The 16,545-nt window shown below is 36.3% G+C and overlaps 1 protein-coding gene across 4 annotated transcripts in view; it reads left to right on the forward strand.

Annotated features, from left to right (window-relative positions):
• Positions 1-16,545, forward strand: part of AGL (amylo-alpha-1, 6-glucosidase, 4-alpha-glucanotransferase) — a 79,404-nt gene continuing 62,859 nt past the window's right edge. The window contains exons 1-5 of one of the 4 annotated variants that reach the window (XM_067727008.1): positions 1-412; positions 887-1,036; positions 12,227-12,437; positions 12,752-12,918; positions 14,322-14,525. In XM_067727008.1, coding sequence (XP_067583109.1) covers positions 955-1,036; positions 12,227-12,437; positions 12,752-12,918; positions 14,322-14,525 — 664 coding nt within the window. In that variant the 5' untranslated portion in view covers positions 1-412; positions 887-954. Of the gene's footprint in view, positions 413-561; positions 811-886; positions 1,037-12,226; positions 12,438-12,751; positions 12,919-14,321; positions 14,526-16,545 lie in introns of those variants that run through there. The other 3 variants (XM_067727009.1, XM_067727006.1, XM_067727007.1) reach the window with 3 other exon arrangements.

The raw sequence follows: 16,545 nt of genomic DNA on the forward strand, positions 1-16,545 counted from the left end.
AGGTGCGGAAATTCCCGGAAGTGGGCGAAGGGACTTGTCAGCTCCCACCCAGGCTGTGTGCTCTCGAGGCCCAGTGGGGATCGAGGGGCTCCTCGGGGACCGGCGCGAGGCGGAGTCACGGAGAAGCTTTCTGTCACTCACACAGCGGCCTCGGCCCTGCCTCGGCTGCCGCCGCCCCTCCCTTTGCCCTTCACGGCGCCCGGCCCTCCTCGTCGGCGGCTTCTTTCTGCGCCTGGGCAGCCTGCCTTTTCCCTTTAACTTTCCTTTGCGTCTCCTCCCCCGACTGTTTTAACAACAGAGTCGCGGGCCCTGCAGTGTCCCAGAAGCGGCACGTATAACTTGCTCGGTGTAAGTGCTAGGAATGCCGCCGGCGTCCCGGGGAAATGCGTTCCTTCTATCTATAGCTCTGTATGTACGTTCTATGTCCACGGGAGCTATTCTAGGGACAACAACTGCTTCCTTCTGTTCTCATCTCCCCATTGGTGGCTTCCGACCCGAATTTGGGAATGGGGAGATCTCCCACCTGTTATCTTTGAGCAGGCTAATCTCTTGTAAGCAGAAGTGCCATATGAAAGTCTTTGAAGCCGGTTGGCCTGGGACTGGGAATTTTACCCCATCCCCCCCCACCCAGCTCCAGGCTTTCCAAAATGTATTGATTATGTAAAAATACTTCATTTTTTTAAACTGTAATTTTTGCTTCGGTCTTGTGCTCGAAGGGAGGAAACAACTATCAATTTGCTTTTTCTGATCTTATGTATAAGATTCATTCTTTCTCGTTGCTCTGCTAGGGTTAAAACACATTTTGAACATGTAAGTGTGGCTGTCAGCCTTAGAGAATCTAAGGTACAGTTATTTTCTTTATCTTGATTCCTTTTTTGTTTCGTAGGGGTACCTCATTCGATTTCGGAGTTCTTTTCATTCTTCTGAAAGATTTCAAATCCTCTAGAAGCCAAAATGGGACACAGTAAACAGATTAGGATTTTACTTCTGAACGAAATGGAAAAGCTGGAAAAGACCCTCTTCAGACTTGAACAAGGTCAGTAGTAAGTCATTTGATTAGCTCTGTGTCTTTTACATTTTTAATTCATAGTCATGTTAAAATTTCTTTTAACTTTTAGACGTCATTTCCAAGGACCTTTCTAAACCAGATTTGTGCGAAGACGTTGCTGTGTTCTAAACAATATCACTAATGAAAGTGGATTTTAGTTGAAAATGTTTTATTTATATCTGTCATGTTAGAATGAGAATAAAATTGTTCACTTTACTTTGCATTCTAACTTCTACTTAAGACAGAAGTTGCATTTATAATCGGAAGATTGACCGTATTATTTCCATTAGCATTTACTATTAAAACTTGGGAAATTGCTTCATAAGTAATTTTACTTTGGGTATATCTGTAGTTTTGCTTTTTTATAGCTCTCGCTCTTTTCCTTTACCAGACATTTGAATTAGTAAACTAGATCACAGCAAAAAGTAAACTATTATTTATGTTTGTCAAAAGCCTCTCAACTATGGAGAAGGTAAAAAAGCTGAAAATATTTTTTTGCTGAAAAAGTGAAATAACTGATCAGGTTGTGTTGAAATATATTTGAGCTGTGATTTAAAAGATCAAATTATATTTCTATAAGACTTATCAAATAGATGCTTTATTTTCTTAGACTTTATATTTTTCAGGATTAAAAAAAGCATTTCACACTCATTTATGTTAATATAACTTGTGAAGTAGTCAATAGAAGTTTAATGTATGAAAAATAAAATACAATCCCCTTTATTATTGTACCAAATGAATGTTGATAGTAGTAAACATTTGAAGAATTCTTTTTTCCCTGAATTTCTCAAGAGCTAAATTTTAAAAAAAAATTTCATCCATCAAATGTGTTTCCTCCATGCCAAATCTTTATCTTCTTCCAACTTCAGCATTTAAGATCACTGAGTGCTTAGGCTTTCCTGACTCTGCAGTTTTCTGGTTTTAATTTTTTTTCCTACACTCTTAAGTATTCCTGTCAACTTGGTGGTGTCTTTTGCTGAGCTCTCTTCTTCCACATTTTAATTGTGTATATCTGCAAGGAATCCTTTCTTTTTCTGTTCTCCTGCCCTCAAAGAAGTATACATTCTCATGGCCTCAGCTGTTGCCTCCATACTGATGACTCCTTTTGGAAGAAAGGCCTTGAGCTTTGCTTGCTTCTTGGAAGCAAGCGAGTGTAATGGCAAGAGTAGGGAACTAGAATTTTCCTGGCTCTGCTGCTAACAAATTGTTTGACTTTGGGCAAGTCACATTAATTCTAAACATTAATTTATTTGTGATATGAAGGTATTAATTTCTGGTTTTCTACTTTCCTGAGTTTTGAGGCTCAAAATGAATAATAAATGGCTTTAAAGCCCTAAATAGATATAAGGCATTGCTAGATCGCTATAGCTGTCTATTCTCACCATCGATTCTTGGCTTCATCCTAGTATCATGCTATGGAAGAGCCTTAGGATAGCTCCAGTCAGATTTGCTTAAATTTAACATGTCCAAAACCATCTCAAAATTCTCAAATGTTCTTTATTTCTCAGCTTCCCTGTTTACTTTTCCATTTTCATAGTTTCCAAGGCTAGAAACTTTGTACTATTCTTTGATGATTTTTTCTCTTTAACTGAAGTCTCTTTTTAAGCCCTATAATTTCTTTCCAGATGTCTCCTCTTGCCTGCCTGTCTCTTCCATATGCCTGAATATGGATGCTGAAATAATCTTCTTATGCCATCTCTTCTCTTTTTATTAATTGGTGTTTATAAGGTCAAATTTAAACACCTCTGCCTGGCTTCCAGGACATTCTATAATGTCTATAATCTGCCTTCCTTAGCCAAGATTTTATCTCATTGTTCCTCATTATTGGTGTCCTATATCTTTCTAGTTCCCTTGTTAATTCCCTCCCCAGTGGCTTTTCTCATGCCTGTTGTTACACCTCCACTCCTGTCAGATTCCTGTATATCTATTAAATCCCTTTACTATCATTTTATGTGTTGCCTCCCTCTCAGCCTTCAGCTAAAATTCCACCTACTCCATGAAGCTTTTCCTTAATTTGTTATTATCTCCTTTCCTTGATTTCTGATTACTCAATGGGCATAGAACAGTTAAGTGCTTAAGAATGTAGCAGTGTCTAAAAGCTTATAGTGTCCAACTGGAGTTTAAGATCTGTGAAGATAGAAATTATTACAAACCTAATGCAGTGTACAACAGCTAATAAATCCTTGCTGGTTGATTACTAAAGTGCCATTTAAAGCTAGCCAGGCTATTTGAAGAGGGAACTCTGAAGGGTTTATAAAATAAGAATATGGTGACTCTGTAACTCTGGTTAAAGCCAGTAAATTCATCCAAATGATATAAATGAGAACATGTCGAATTTTTTTCGTGCAGTAATGATGTCATTGTATTATTTTAGAAGACAATTATACTGTGAAAGATGAAGAGAAGGGACATTGGAGACAAGAAATCATGGAGAAGGCTATTTTAAAAACATGTCTGGTTTAACTACATCAGGGTTGAAAAAAAAAGGGACAGAGTATGAGACATTTTAAAATTCATAAGACTTGGTGACCAATTAGGTGTAAAGAAAAGCTCTGGCAATTTTTGGTTCTTTCACCAAGCCCTTCTTCATTTTGCCTTCCTTTTCACTTTTCCCTAAGAAATGATTCCTGTGCATTTTCAAGGCTAATATCTCTATAGACTCTTCTAATTTAACAAGTACAAGACTGCATAATTATCTTTTCTAGCCAAATGATAGCCTGGCCCTGTATTTCCTATCTCTTTTAGTGGCAAATAATGAATAAAATCATTATTCCCTAAACCTGGAATTCTTCCATTTTTTATATAGGTTGGTCAAATTACAATTTCTATTTTTTTAAAAGAAAATATTTATAAAGATTCCTTGATTAGGAGTCAAGTTTATATAGATTGAGTGGAGGGAATGGGGTAGAAAAACTTAGTTTACAGCAATAGTTTAATCACTCGTCTTGCCAGTTTAATTGCCTGCAAGAGGGAAATGGCTAATCTGAGTAAAGTATTCCTTGTGTATGAGGAATAAGATAAACACACCATCTGCTGCTGTGCTAAGCTAATTTTAGCAAACCGAGCAATTAATTATGGAAGCTGATACACTCTAGGTATTCTGATGTTTCATTTACTGTATATAAAAATTTTAGTTTCAGGGATATGGATTAGAGGTCTACAGAGTGGCTATATATATATATACCCTTGGGGGTATGCACTGACCTGTCTATTGGGATATAGAAAGAATAGGATTTATTTCTCTTTCTTTTCTCTCTTTCTTTCTTTCTGTCTACGTATCTACCTATCTATTTTTGATTTTTAAAGTCAACTAAGGGGAATTTCCTGGTGGTCCAGGGGTTAGGACTCTGTGTTCTCACTGCCAAGGGTCTGGGTTCGATCCCTGGTCGGGGAACTAACAGCCCACAAGCTGCACAACACTACCAAAAAACAAAATTCTATTTTAATTAAAGTAATTAAATTTTGCTAATATATGAATTGGTATTGATGCTCACAGTTTGTACGTCAGATGCATTAATAATAAAAAAGATATATTCTGAGGAAAGAGTGGTGGTTATAGGTCTAGAAGAGGTTGGCAGTCATACTGCACTGGTTTGCTTGCATTATGTTGCCATGAATTACACTTTTACCTAAACCAGGTTAAGTAGATATACAAGCTATATTATCTTAAATAGTAGCATCTTTACAATACTTTGTAATGAGAGGTGATGTAACCGTACATGCCTCTTTTACCTCAAGAGGTTGTCAAACTTAAAGATGAGTTAGAAAGTGTTTGAAATTTGCTGTTTGAGTTTTGTCCTTTTCAGAAATGACACACAGCTTTTTCTATAGTATACTTAGAAAATATTATCAGAAAAAATAAACACAATCTAACTCTGAGGTAAACATGAGTGTGAAAGTAAACTGCTTTTGTTGGGAATTGATGCTGTAGAGCAGAGTTCAACACATTTTTTTCCTGTAAAGGTTCAGATAGCAAGTATTTTCAGCTTTGCAGGCCATATGCTTTCTGTTGCAGCTACTCAGCTCTGCCATTGTACTATGAAAGCAGCCATAGACAATACATAAATAAATGGTGTGACTGTTCCAATAAAACTTTATTTACAGAAAGAGGGTATAGTTTGCCAACCCTTGCTTCAGGGAGAGCATTTTGAATATGTATTTTTAGTAACACTTTCATCATATGATTTTACCCATATAAATGAATATCTGCTCACTTTTAAAAGTTGATAACAAAGTTTTCTAATCTGTTTGAAATCTACCAAATAAAGAATTTCAGTTGGTTTTCAGATCATCTCTTCAATATATAAAATGGGACATCTTCTCTTTAGCTTGTAAAAGCAATTGATGTATGTCAAGGAAAATATTTATATTTACTAGCACATTTCAACCAAAATATTTACATAACTGATGAATGGAATTGAAAAGTTAAGGTCATGGACTAGTAAACATACCTACCAAGAACTTTATCCATTGGGATTTGGGTATCTTTATGTCGTATTTTTTTCAAATCTGAGGTCATTAAATCAAGTATCAAAATAAATAGGACTTGGAATCTTTAAATTACTTTATCAGACAATATTAAACCAAGACTTTTAAAATTAATGAAATTTATTTAATCACATTACTTTCATGACAGATATTACCAATATTAACTTTCAGTGAGAGCCAAAAGATTTGTTCCATTAATTAGTAAATAAAATTAATTATTTAAAATATTGTTTATTTTATTTACATCTTATTCTTATTTTTGTGTTTTATAAATTACATGATCTATTAAATTATCATACACGTATATTATATAAATAAATATTCAAATTTGGAGACTACTTGTCATTTTTTTTCTGAAGGTAGACCACTGATACAAATACTGTTTTAGAGGTTTTGGATGAGTTTCAACCTTTGTTCTACAAGTTCTCTGAATCCTTTTGTAATTATAAAAACAATATTTGTATAAGCTGAACAAGGGACAGGTTATTTAGTTGTGCTCAGATGGCTAATCTCTGATATTTGTACTGTTCAAAATGACACCATTACTTCTGTAATAAATTTAATCATTCTTGCAAATATAAATATGGTTCTCACAGTCACTTAAGTATTAAAACGTCACATTTTAATTCTTTGGGCAATTACTTCTCAATCTATCTCTTCATAATTATAGCTCTAATATAAAAATGTTTCCCGATTTTATACCTTTTTATAAATTATAAAAAGGTATAAAAAGTCTTTTATTTATGCTTTTTGTTTCAAAACGAAATTGGGTTTATACTATCTAAACAATTTTGATACCTGCTTGCAGTGTCATGGTATGTGAATTCCACCTCCCTGCTTACTGCCACATTTCAGTCATACTTTTTTCCAGAAAGGATTTGAAAGGATCTATATAGATGCATAAAATATAAGAAAACAGTAAAAGTAATCATGTTATTAAATATCCCTTGATAATATGAGTTATAGTGGCTTTATACTATTCCTGCTTACAGAATACCATAAGTTGTACCATAATTTAATCATTTCCAATCATTAGATATTTAGTTTGTTGTGAGTTTATTTAATTATAATAAACTGTGATGAACATCCTTATATATAATCTATATTTATATCACCGGTTAATTCCTCAGAAAATAAATGTCTTTATGAAATTATTGAGCCAAAAATCTAAACTTTATTAATATTCTTAGTATGTTTATGCCAAATTGCTTTATAGAAAAATTTGTGCATGTAGCTACTTGGAAAAGAAATTATTAGTTTCACTGTATAGTAAAAGTAAGAAGTAAAAATAAGTCCCTCAATTTTTGCAAAGTTACTTAATAACTACATTTGAATAATTTGTTTCTTGCTTGCTAAATCCATTTACTGTGAATAAATTTATATCCATATTTTGGTCCAATCCAGGAATATGGTTAGCAGAACTTATCACTAAATTATAATTTTTTCCAGGAATGCCTAGAACTTCCATTCCCTCATGTTATATGTATTGCAGTATATAAAACAGCATTCATATTTCTCTAGGCAAATACAGAAGTATTTAATTGGATTAGCATAAATTGGAAGAGTCCAGCATTCTCTTAATGTCTTATACTGATATCTTTTCTTCACAAAGAATATCTTACCCAATGTTTAATATTGTGGTGTAGAATTTACCACCTGTCAAACATCACTGTGAGAGATTTACTTCTATCAAAGAGCAAGTTTAGACATGACTGAAATATATCTATGTGTTCTCTATTTCAGGATTTGCCTTGAACCAAACTGACATTCTTTATATATAAATAAATAGCAGTTCACACTCATATTTCTGATTCATATCACCACAGCAGGGTTCATTGTAGCTGTCTCCCTTGCTTATTGGTAACATCCTTCTCTGACAGTGAAAAACCTGGCTCTTATCACCTTTGTTTTTGAAAGATATTTTCAACAGGTATAGAATTCTAGGCTGACAGTTTTAATCTTTCAGTACTTTTAAAGATGTTGCTCCACAACCTAAGTGTCCATCAACAGATGAATGGATAAAGAAGATGTGGCACATATATACAATGGAATATTACTCAGCCATAAAAAGAAACAAAATTGAGTTATTTGTAGTGAGGTGGATGGACCTAGAATCTGTCATACAGAGTGAAGTAAGTCAGAAAGAGAAAAACAAATACCGTATGCTAACACATATATATGGAATCTAAAAAAAAAAAAAGGTCATGAAGAACCTAGGGGCAAGATGGGAATAAAGACACAGACCTACTAGAGAATAGAATTGAGGATATGGGGAGGGGGAAGGGTAAGCTGGGACAAAGTGAGAGAGTGGCATGGACATATATACGCTACCAAATGTAAGATAGATAGATAGTGGGAAGCAGCCGCATAGCACTGTGCTTTGTGACCACTTAGAGGGGTGGGATAGGGAGGGTGAGAGGGAGGGAGATGCAAGAGGGAAGAGATATGGGAACATATGTATATGTATAACTGATCACTTTGTTATAAAGCAGAAACTAACACACCATTGTAAAGCAATTATACTCCAATAAAGATGTTAAAAAAAAAGATGTTGCTCCACTGTCTTCTTGCTTGCATTGTTTCCCATGAGAAATCTGCTGTCATCCTTATCCTTGTTCCTCTGTACATACTTGTGTCTTTTTTCCTCTGTGGCTGCTTATAAGATATTCTCATTTTCACTGGTTTTGACCAATTTGATTTTGATGTTCTTTGGTGTAATTTTCTTCATATTTCTTGTGTGGGGGATTTGTTGAACTTCTTGGATCTGTAAGTTTGTTGTTTTCACCAAATTTGAGAATTTTTTACCCATTATTTCTTCAAATAATTTACGTCTCCCTTCTTCTCTCCTTTGAGGACTCTTTATGTTAAGCCACTTGAATTGTCTGATGCTCTTTCAAATTTTTAGATTCTTTTTTCTCTCTTCGTTTCTTTTTGCATAGTTTCTATTCCTGTGTCTTGAAATTAGCTTATCTTTTTTTCTGCCACGTCTCACCATCCATTAAATCCATTGTCTGTATTTGTCATCTCAGACATTGTAGTTTTAATCTCTAAAAGTTTGATTTGTATCTTTTTCTTTTGTTTCGATATTTTCCATGTCTTGACCTAAATTTTTGAACATATGGAATGCAGTTATGATAACTGAAATCCTACCTTGTTTACTAGTTGAACATCTGTGTCACTCCTGGGTCCGTTTTCATGGATTGATTATTCTCCTTGTTATGGGTTTTGTTTTCCTCCCTCTTCATATGTCTCATAATCTTTGTTTGGATGCCAGACATTATTAATTTTACCTTGTTGGGTGCTGAGTATTTTTGGATTCTTATAAATGTTCTTGGTCTTTGCTCTGGAATGAAGTTACTTGGAAATATTATAGTCTTTTGAGTTTTACTTTTATGATTTGTTAAGCCAGTCTAGAACTATGCCCTTTCTAAGGCTCATTATTCCCCACTACTGAAGCAAGATCCTTCTGAACTTTCTACCCAGTGCCTCTTGAATTATGAGTTCTCCCGGTCTAGCTGGTGAGAACAAGCACTGTTCCTGGTCTCAGGTGTTTTTCTCAGAGACGTGCACTGATCCGTACTCTTCTGAATACTCAAGGGAGACCTTTGGCAGATCTCTGGAGTTCTCTGTGCAGCTTTCTCCTCCTTATCCACAACTCTCATCTGAAAACTCTAGCTGCCTTCATCTCCACAGATTCTTAGTTCCGTCTCCTCAACACAGGAAGTCAGTTGAGGTCTGCCTGGGTTCCTTCTCCCTGTGCCCCAACCTGGAAACTCTTTCAAGTTAGTAAGTAGGCAGGGGCAATTGTAGGGCTCATCTTGTTTACTTTCCATCTCTCAGGGATCACTGACTTTTGTTGCCTGATGTCAGGGTCTTGAAAAATCATTGTTTCATATACTTTGTCTGGTTTTTCTGTTTTTGGTGGTGGTTTCTTTCTTTTAAGTTTCAGGGAGCGGGGTAAATCCAATCCCTGTTATTCCATCTTTGCCAGAAGCAGAAGTCTCAGTCCTTTAGGTCTCTGTTTCCTCTGTGCGGAATGCCCTATTCCAGATATCCGTGTGGTCAACTCCCTCACCTCCTCTTTCTGTTTAGCAGTTTTTTCTTGGATGCTGGACATTGTGAATGTTCTGTTTTTATCTCTGGATTTTGTTGTCTTGCTTTAAAGGAGTGATAAGTTTTTATTTTAGAAGTCATTTACATTATCTGTGGATCAGCTTAATCCTTTTGAGGCTTGTGTTTAAGCTTTGATAGGATAGGTTTATAGTAATTTTTACTCTAGGGCTACTTTAACCCTATTACTTAAGACATGACTCTCTTGAATACAACAGGTGTTCAGCAAGGTCTCTTAACTCTGGCTGCTTAAAAATTGTAATGTATCCCAGGCCTGAATGAGCTCTGAGAATTGTTCAATTTACAGCTCCCACTAGTTGTTCTTTTCCCAGCCTTATGTAGTCAAACCCTACTCATGTACAGTTTAGTATTCAGGCAGACTCAAGATGACTCTAGGTAAATTCCTGGAGCTCCGTCTCTGCATAGCTCCCTTCTTGTCATACTCTGGCCTGAAAATTGCAGTCTCTTCACTCTCCGAAACTCTAATCTCTGTCTCCTCAACTCAGTGAGATTACTATTCCTGCTCCCAGTGTCACAGTCCAAAAAGGTCCCCTAGTCTGATAACTAGAAGGTTCATAGAAATCATTCTTCTCTCAGGCATCACAGTCCTCTCTACCTGTTTTTGAGAACAGTTGTTAATGTAGTTCTTTTAGTTTTTCATCAGAGGGCAAGTCCAGTACCAGTTACTCCATTATGATCAGAAGCAGACATCTTCAGAAGGATATTTTTAACACACAAGATATGTCATGTCACTCCTGCTTAAAAATGTTCACTGGCTCATTTCAGTCAGTGAAGAAGCCAAAATACTTACAATGACCTTTAAGACTGCATGATCTGGCTCCCCTGTTACCTTTCTTTCCTTATATCCTACTATTACTCCCACAGCTTATTCCAGTGTAGCCATGCTGACCTTTTGTTATTTCTGGAACCACCAGGCATGCTTCCATCCTAGGTCCTTTGTGCTCTCTGTCTCCTGTGCTTGGTCAGCACTTTCTCTCCATGGCCATGGTGAGCCATAAGGCTAACTCTCTCACTCCTCTCACGCCCTTCAACTTCTCAATAACCATCCTATTTAAAGCTGCTACTGTCTCCTCACCATCACTCCTTTCCCTCCTTTTTCTTAAACTGCTCTGATTTTTGTCCCTTAGCATTTATCCCTTTCTGACATACTACTTTTTCTTATTTATTTGTCATGTCCATTGTTTAATGGCTGCCTTCCCCCATTAGAACTCAAGCTTCACAAGGGCAGAGATCATTGTCTTTTTTGTCCCTTATTACATCATATGCACTCAGTACGTCATTTTTATTACTTTGTTGGATGTTTAATAAGTATCAAAAGTATAAATATTACTATACTTCTTTCTTCTCAAAAAGTTCCTTAAGCTTAAAGATTATAACCAGCAGAACTAAATTTCCCTGCCTTCATCAGTTATTATTACCCATCATTAATTAAAATGTTACACCCATGTTTAAAATATATATGCCTGAATTTCTAATAGACTTTACTATAGTCAGAATTTTCACATCCTAACAATTATAATCAAGGTTTAAAGTCGGCCTTGAACCAATAAAAATTTTTCTTTCATAAGAAAGTTATAACTGTAGTGTGTTAACTTTTTTTCCTCTTAGGGCAAAATACTTGTAATACAGTACAGAAATCTCAGATATATTTTAAAAGAAATAGCCTAACTAAGGCAAAAGTGAGAATGTTTTGGCTTTCAGAATTCCAAGAAGGGCTTAAGTAACTAAACCATGAACAGTAGGTTTAGAGGCAGTAGCATGCTGGAGTTGCTGGCGTTGTCTCACAAGAGCTGATCATGCATATCTCTTCCCAGTTCCATGTTCAGTGATGCCATGTTGGTAGCTTGAGATGGACCATGGTGAGACTTGTTTCCTCCAGAAGTCAGCAAACACTGCAAATCAGGGTTCCTCACCACTCCTACCCCTGTCCCACTCAGCTCCACACAGCCACTTGTTAACCCTCTATTACCACATCTCTGGAGTTGAGCAGACATCAGGGACAACTGGAATCAGGGGCTCAAATGCCTCTAGAACTGTTAGAAATCTGAATTCTGCCTCTCTAGAGGTTGACTTCTCTCAGGGAAGACTGGCTTGCTCTATCTGGTAAGATAGTGTTCCACGATACCTCCCAACTTTTACGTACTATCACAGACTCTGATACCACAGAGAAACTCACTTTCTCTGCTGCAGTTTGAAAAATACCAGCGAAAGTCTCTAGGTAGATGCCCACCTCGGAGCAGTTCAGGAAGTGGGACGGAGGTAATCGTGGGAAATGGAATCATGTCATATCCCAAAGTAGCCATGCGACTAGGAATCAGTTTCCAGGAGAAGAAGAGAGGGACAGTACAGAGCAGACAGTTCTATGGTGTATACTGTATGTTAAAATACAAAATTAAGCTAAATTGAAATGCAAAGTGGTTCCAGAACAGCATTAAATATTTGAAGTTCTTTTAAACATAGTTGAGAAATCATCGTTGTATAATACTTTAAATAAAACATCTTTTTAATGTGGTAACTTAAGTCCTGCAATGAGTTTATTAAAATGTGCTTTTTGTTTAGGGTTTGAACTACAGTTCCGATTAGGCCCAACTTTACAGGGAAAAGCAGTTACTGTGTACACAAATTACCCATTTCCTGGAGAAGCATTTAATCGAGAAAAATTCCATTCCCTGGAATGGGAAAATCCAACAGAAAGAGAAGATGATTCTGATAAGTACTGTAAACTTAATCTTCAACAAGCTGGATCATTTCAGTATTATTTCCTTCATGGGTAAGTCAGGCGTCCTGTATGTGAAAAAAAGAAGTTAATTTATTCTGTAACTTGAAGTTATCTAACTTGTAAAAAGTTACCATATGAACCATGGCAGTGCAATTTTTACAGGGCTTTCCTGAGATGCAAATAGAATATGATCCTTCAGTTTCTAGGAAGTAATTGTAAGCTTTTATTGCAACTTTTTAAATGGTTTTATGTGCCTAGAAATATATTTTTAAATGGGACAATTTACTTTCCAATTAGAGAGTCAGACTATTAGATGAGAATTATTTTTCCTATCATTAATTGAGAAGTTTTTGTTTTTTCCTTAGAAATGAGAAAAGTGGTGGAGGTTACATAGTTGTGGACCCTATTTTACGTGTTGGTGCTGATAATCATGTGTTACCCTTGGACTGTGTTACTCTCCAGACATTTTTATCCAAGTGTATGGGACCCTTTGATGAATGGGAAAGCAGACTTAGGGTTGCAAAAGAATCAGGTAATGTCAGCTTTCTTTCTTTTCTTCTTCTTTAAAATAAATGTAATTATCTTCTGTGATACAGATTTCAAAGGCTTTAATTCTTTTAATTTCATTCCTTAGTACATTTAGTAACATAAATAGAACTGTATGAAATTGTTGTTACTTGACCATTTTTAGCCTACAAAAATGGCAAATTTTATGGTTCAACTGAGTAAGTTAAGGAACTCTATGACAAAATAAGATTATTATTGTTTCTAAGACTTTACTTTGACATATAAAAATTAGTAAGCTACCAGAATGTGTTGGAATATATATTATCATGGACTTCCCTGGTGGCGCGGTGGTTAAGAATCCGCCTGCTAATGCAGGGGACATGGGTTTGAGCCCTGGTCCAGGAAGATGCCACATGCTGTGCAGCAACTAAGCCCGTGCGCCACAACTACTGAAGCCTGCACTCCTAGAGCCTGTGCTCCTCAACAAGAGAAGCCACCGCAACGAGAATCCCTCGCACTGCAATGAAGAGTAGCCCCCGCTCGCCACAACTAGGGAAAGCCCTCGCACAGCAATGAAGACCCAACGCAACCAAAAATAAATAAATAAAATATATTATCATTATATATAATTTTAATTCAATAAGCCTTGATTAATGGTATTCCATGTGGAAGTCATGTGCTGCCATACATACCAAGAGTAAAATGAAACTTAAGGTGTATTTTACTCTTAAGTAAAGGGTAATGTTAATTTTCTACTTTCGACTTGAACATAGACTGAAGAAAGAAGTGAGAAGTTCACTGACATAACTAAAACAGAATACAAGTACTATGGAACATTAAAACTAGGAGAAAGGGCTTTCCTGGTGGCGCAGTGGTTGAGAGTCCGCCTGCCAATGCAGGGAACACGGGTTCTTGCCCTGGTCCGGGAGGATCCCACGTGCCACAGAGCGGCTGGGCCCGTGAGCCATGGCCGCTGAGCCTGCACGTCCAGAGCCTGTGCTCCGCAACGGGATGAGGCCACAACAGTGAGGCCAGCATACCGCAAAAAAACCCAAAAAAACTAGGAGAAATACTTGCATAGGATATACTTGCATAGGATATATTTTCTACATATAAATATATCAATTCAAGAAATATAAATTGAACCCCTAATAGTGATTAGGCATTGTGTGTGATTTTTTTCAAATACATCATCTCATTATCCCTATCTTGCATATGAGGACACTGATAATCCTGAAAGCTTTAAGTAGACTTGCTTGAAGTCACTTGTGGTACAGCTAGTATTTAAACCCAAGTCTTTAACCCCTTCTCTGGTAGCATGGTTGCCTTGCCATTTAGAATTACTTATGGAAGTTTAACTTTACATTTTGCTTAGTTTTAGGTATGTTTTTTCTTATAGTGGTCTTTGTTTCTTTTCTTGTGTTGCAGGCTACAACATGATTCATTTTACCCCACTGCAGACTCTTGGACTCTCTAGGTCATGCTATTCCCTTGCTGATCAGTTAGAATTAAATCCTGATTTTTCAAGACCTAATAAAAAGTACACCTGGACTGATGTTGGACAGCTAGTGGAAAAATTGAAAAAGGAGTGGAATATTCTTTGTATTACTGATGTTGTCTACAATCATACTGGTATGAGCTTCATTAACTACTTCTATTAATTTTAATGAGAATATTATATTCTAATTATTTCATTCCTTGCTGTTTTATATAACATAAAGTTTGAAAACACAAGGGATGATTAGGTGTCCTTCAATTTAAAAATCGCTTTATACAATACCACTTTTTTTCTTTCGAAGAAAACAGTGTTAGTTGAAGATATAATCAATATGTAAGTATTTTACATGTGATGATTATAAAAACAGGAGTGTGATCATAGAAAAGATCACATATTTCAATTTACAGTATTAATACTTTACAGACCAACTAATGAATCTATATAGCCATAGCTCTGGTACTATAGCATATATTTGAAAAAACTGAATGGTGTTATTTGAAGAGAAAATTATTGGTAAATTCTTAGAATTTAAATTTGAAAATTATATCTTTTACATGTTAAAAGATATTATTAAAGTTAACCTGTTTGGACTCCCAGGATTTCTTACCAGTATACAATTCTATAAAAATATATCAGAGGTTTCCAGATGCTGATCCTCAGGAAATGACTACTTCCATCAGCTATCAGAGTAACTGGGTCTGGAGAAGCCTCTGGCCCTGATCAGCTTTCAGTTTAACCCAGTGTACCTTGCAGATGCTCTTTTCTGTTTGCCATGATGTAGAAAAGTCAGGAAACCACTGACTTACATATGTAAACAACAGGAATTCCAGGTGGTACAAAACATTTAACAACAACAACAAAAATCTCTGGTGTGTGTGTCATAAAATTGTTTTCCAAGTAACCATAGGAACTATGAAGATGTTCAAAAGCTCAAAGATTTGGTTCATCAATATAGATAATAATCTCTAATGATAATAATAAACAATCAAAATTAGGCAAAGAAATAGGAACATTCTAAAATTTGTTGTTTCTGCATGCACCTGGAAACTAAGCATCAGGGTCCACAGTGAAAACTGCCTAATGTCTAAGAATTCAGTATTCTTCACTTGAAAATTTGACGTTATTGATAACTACTTTGACATCTTTAATACTATTCACATCAAATTTATCAAACCACATAATGGCAGCGTATGAATTATGATATGGCTTAGGCAGCTGTAACAAAAAGACAAAAATATAGTGACTTAAGATTTAAATTATACTTATTTCTTATAAAAGATTAAGTAGGCATTCCAAGACTGGTGTGGTAACCAACCCATGATAGGGAACGAAGTTCTTTCTCTAATGCTGCTCTGCTGCCTCCAGCACTTTGCTTCCATCTCTTAATCAAATATGGCCCCTCCAATTCCTTATATCACCTCCAACCGGTGGCAATGAGGAAAGGGAAGTAATGTCTTTTAAGGGCATGATCTGGTGTATATATCCCTTCTGCTCACATTGCGCCAGATAGGATTTTGTCTCTAGCTATAACGGAGCTTGCAGTGTAGTATTTTGTTTGTCAGCCATGTCTGTCGCTGAACCTTGAGAGTTCTGTTACTAAAGGAAAAAAGGGAGTATAAGGTTTGGAGTACAGTCACAGACTCTGTCAGAGACTGTATTTTCTAAAGCATTTGAGAGATTCTGTGTAATATAAAAGAAGTGAATGTTGCTTCCACCTTGCATGAAACGTGTTGAGTATCATAATGTCCTTTCTGTGATATAGGTTTTCATTAAAAAGTTACTATCCCGGGAAAGTCAGCTTCCAGAATGGTACTGTTAAGGGTTTCACAGACCCTCTACCCTGAAAAACAGCTGTAACTGATGAAAATTATTTTTAAAAAACTAAAGTCTCCGAAAATTGTCCTAAGGGCATTCAGCATATGGAGAGACATTTATGCAAGAATATGTACTAAACCTCAGAAAGGATAGTGAGAGTCTGTGACATTTGAACCACAACCTGCTCCTCCCTCCCTACCCTTCCCCAGTCAGAGTGATGATAGGTCTGTTCCTAACAGGTGCTGCCAAGGACACCAGGCTCCCTTTCTCCCTGGCTCCCAGTCTAGGGCTGTGGTTGCAAGAGGCAGGCTTCCAGCGTTTCTCATTCCCCGCTTTCAG

This window comes from Pseudorca crassidens, chromosome 2 (genome assembly GCF_039906515.1).
Source record: "Pseudorca crassidens isolate mPseCra1 chromosome 2, mPseCra1.hap1, whole genome shotgun sequence".
NCBI classification, from domain to species: Eukaryota; Metazoa; Chordata; class Mammalia; order Artiodactyla; family Delphinidae; genus Pseudorca; species Pseudorca crassidens.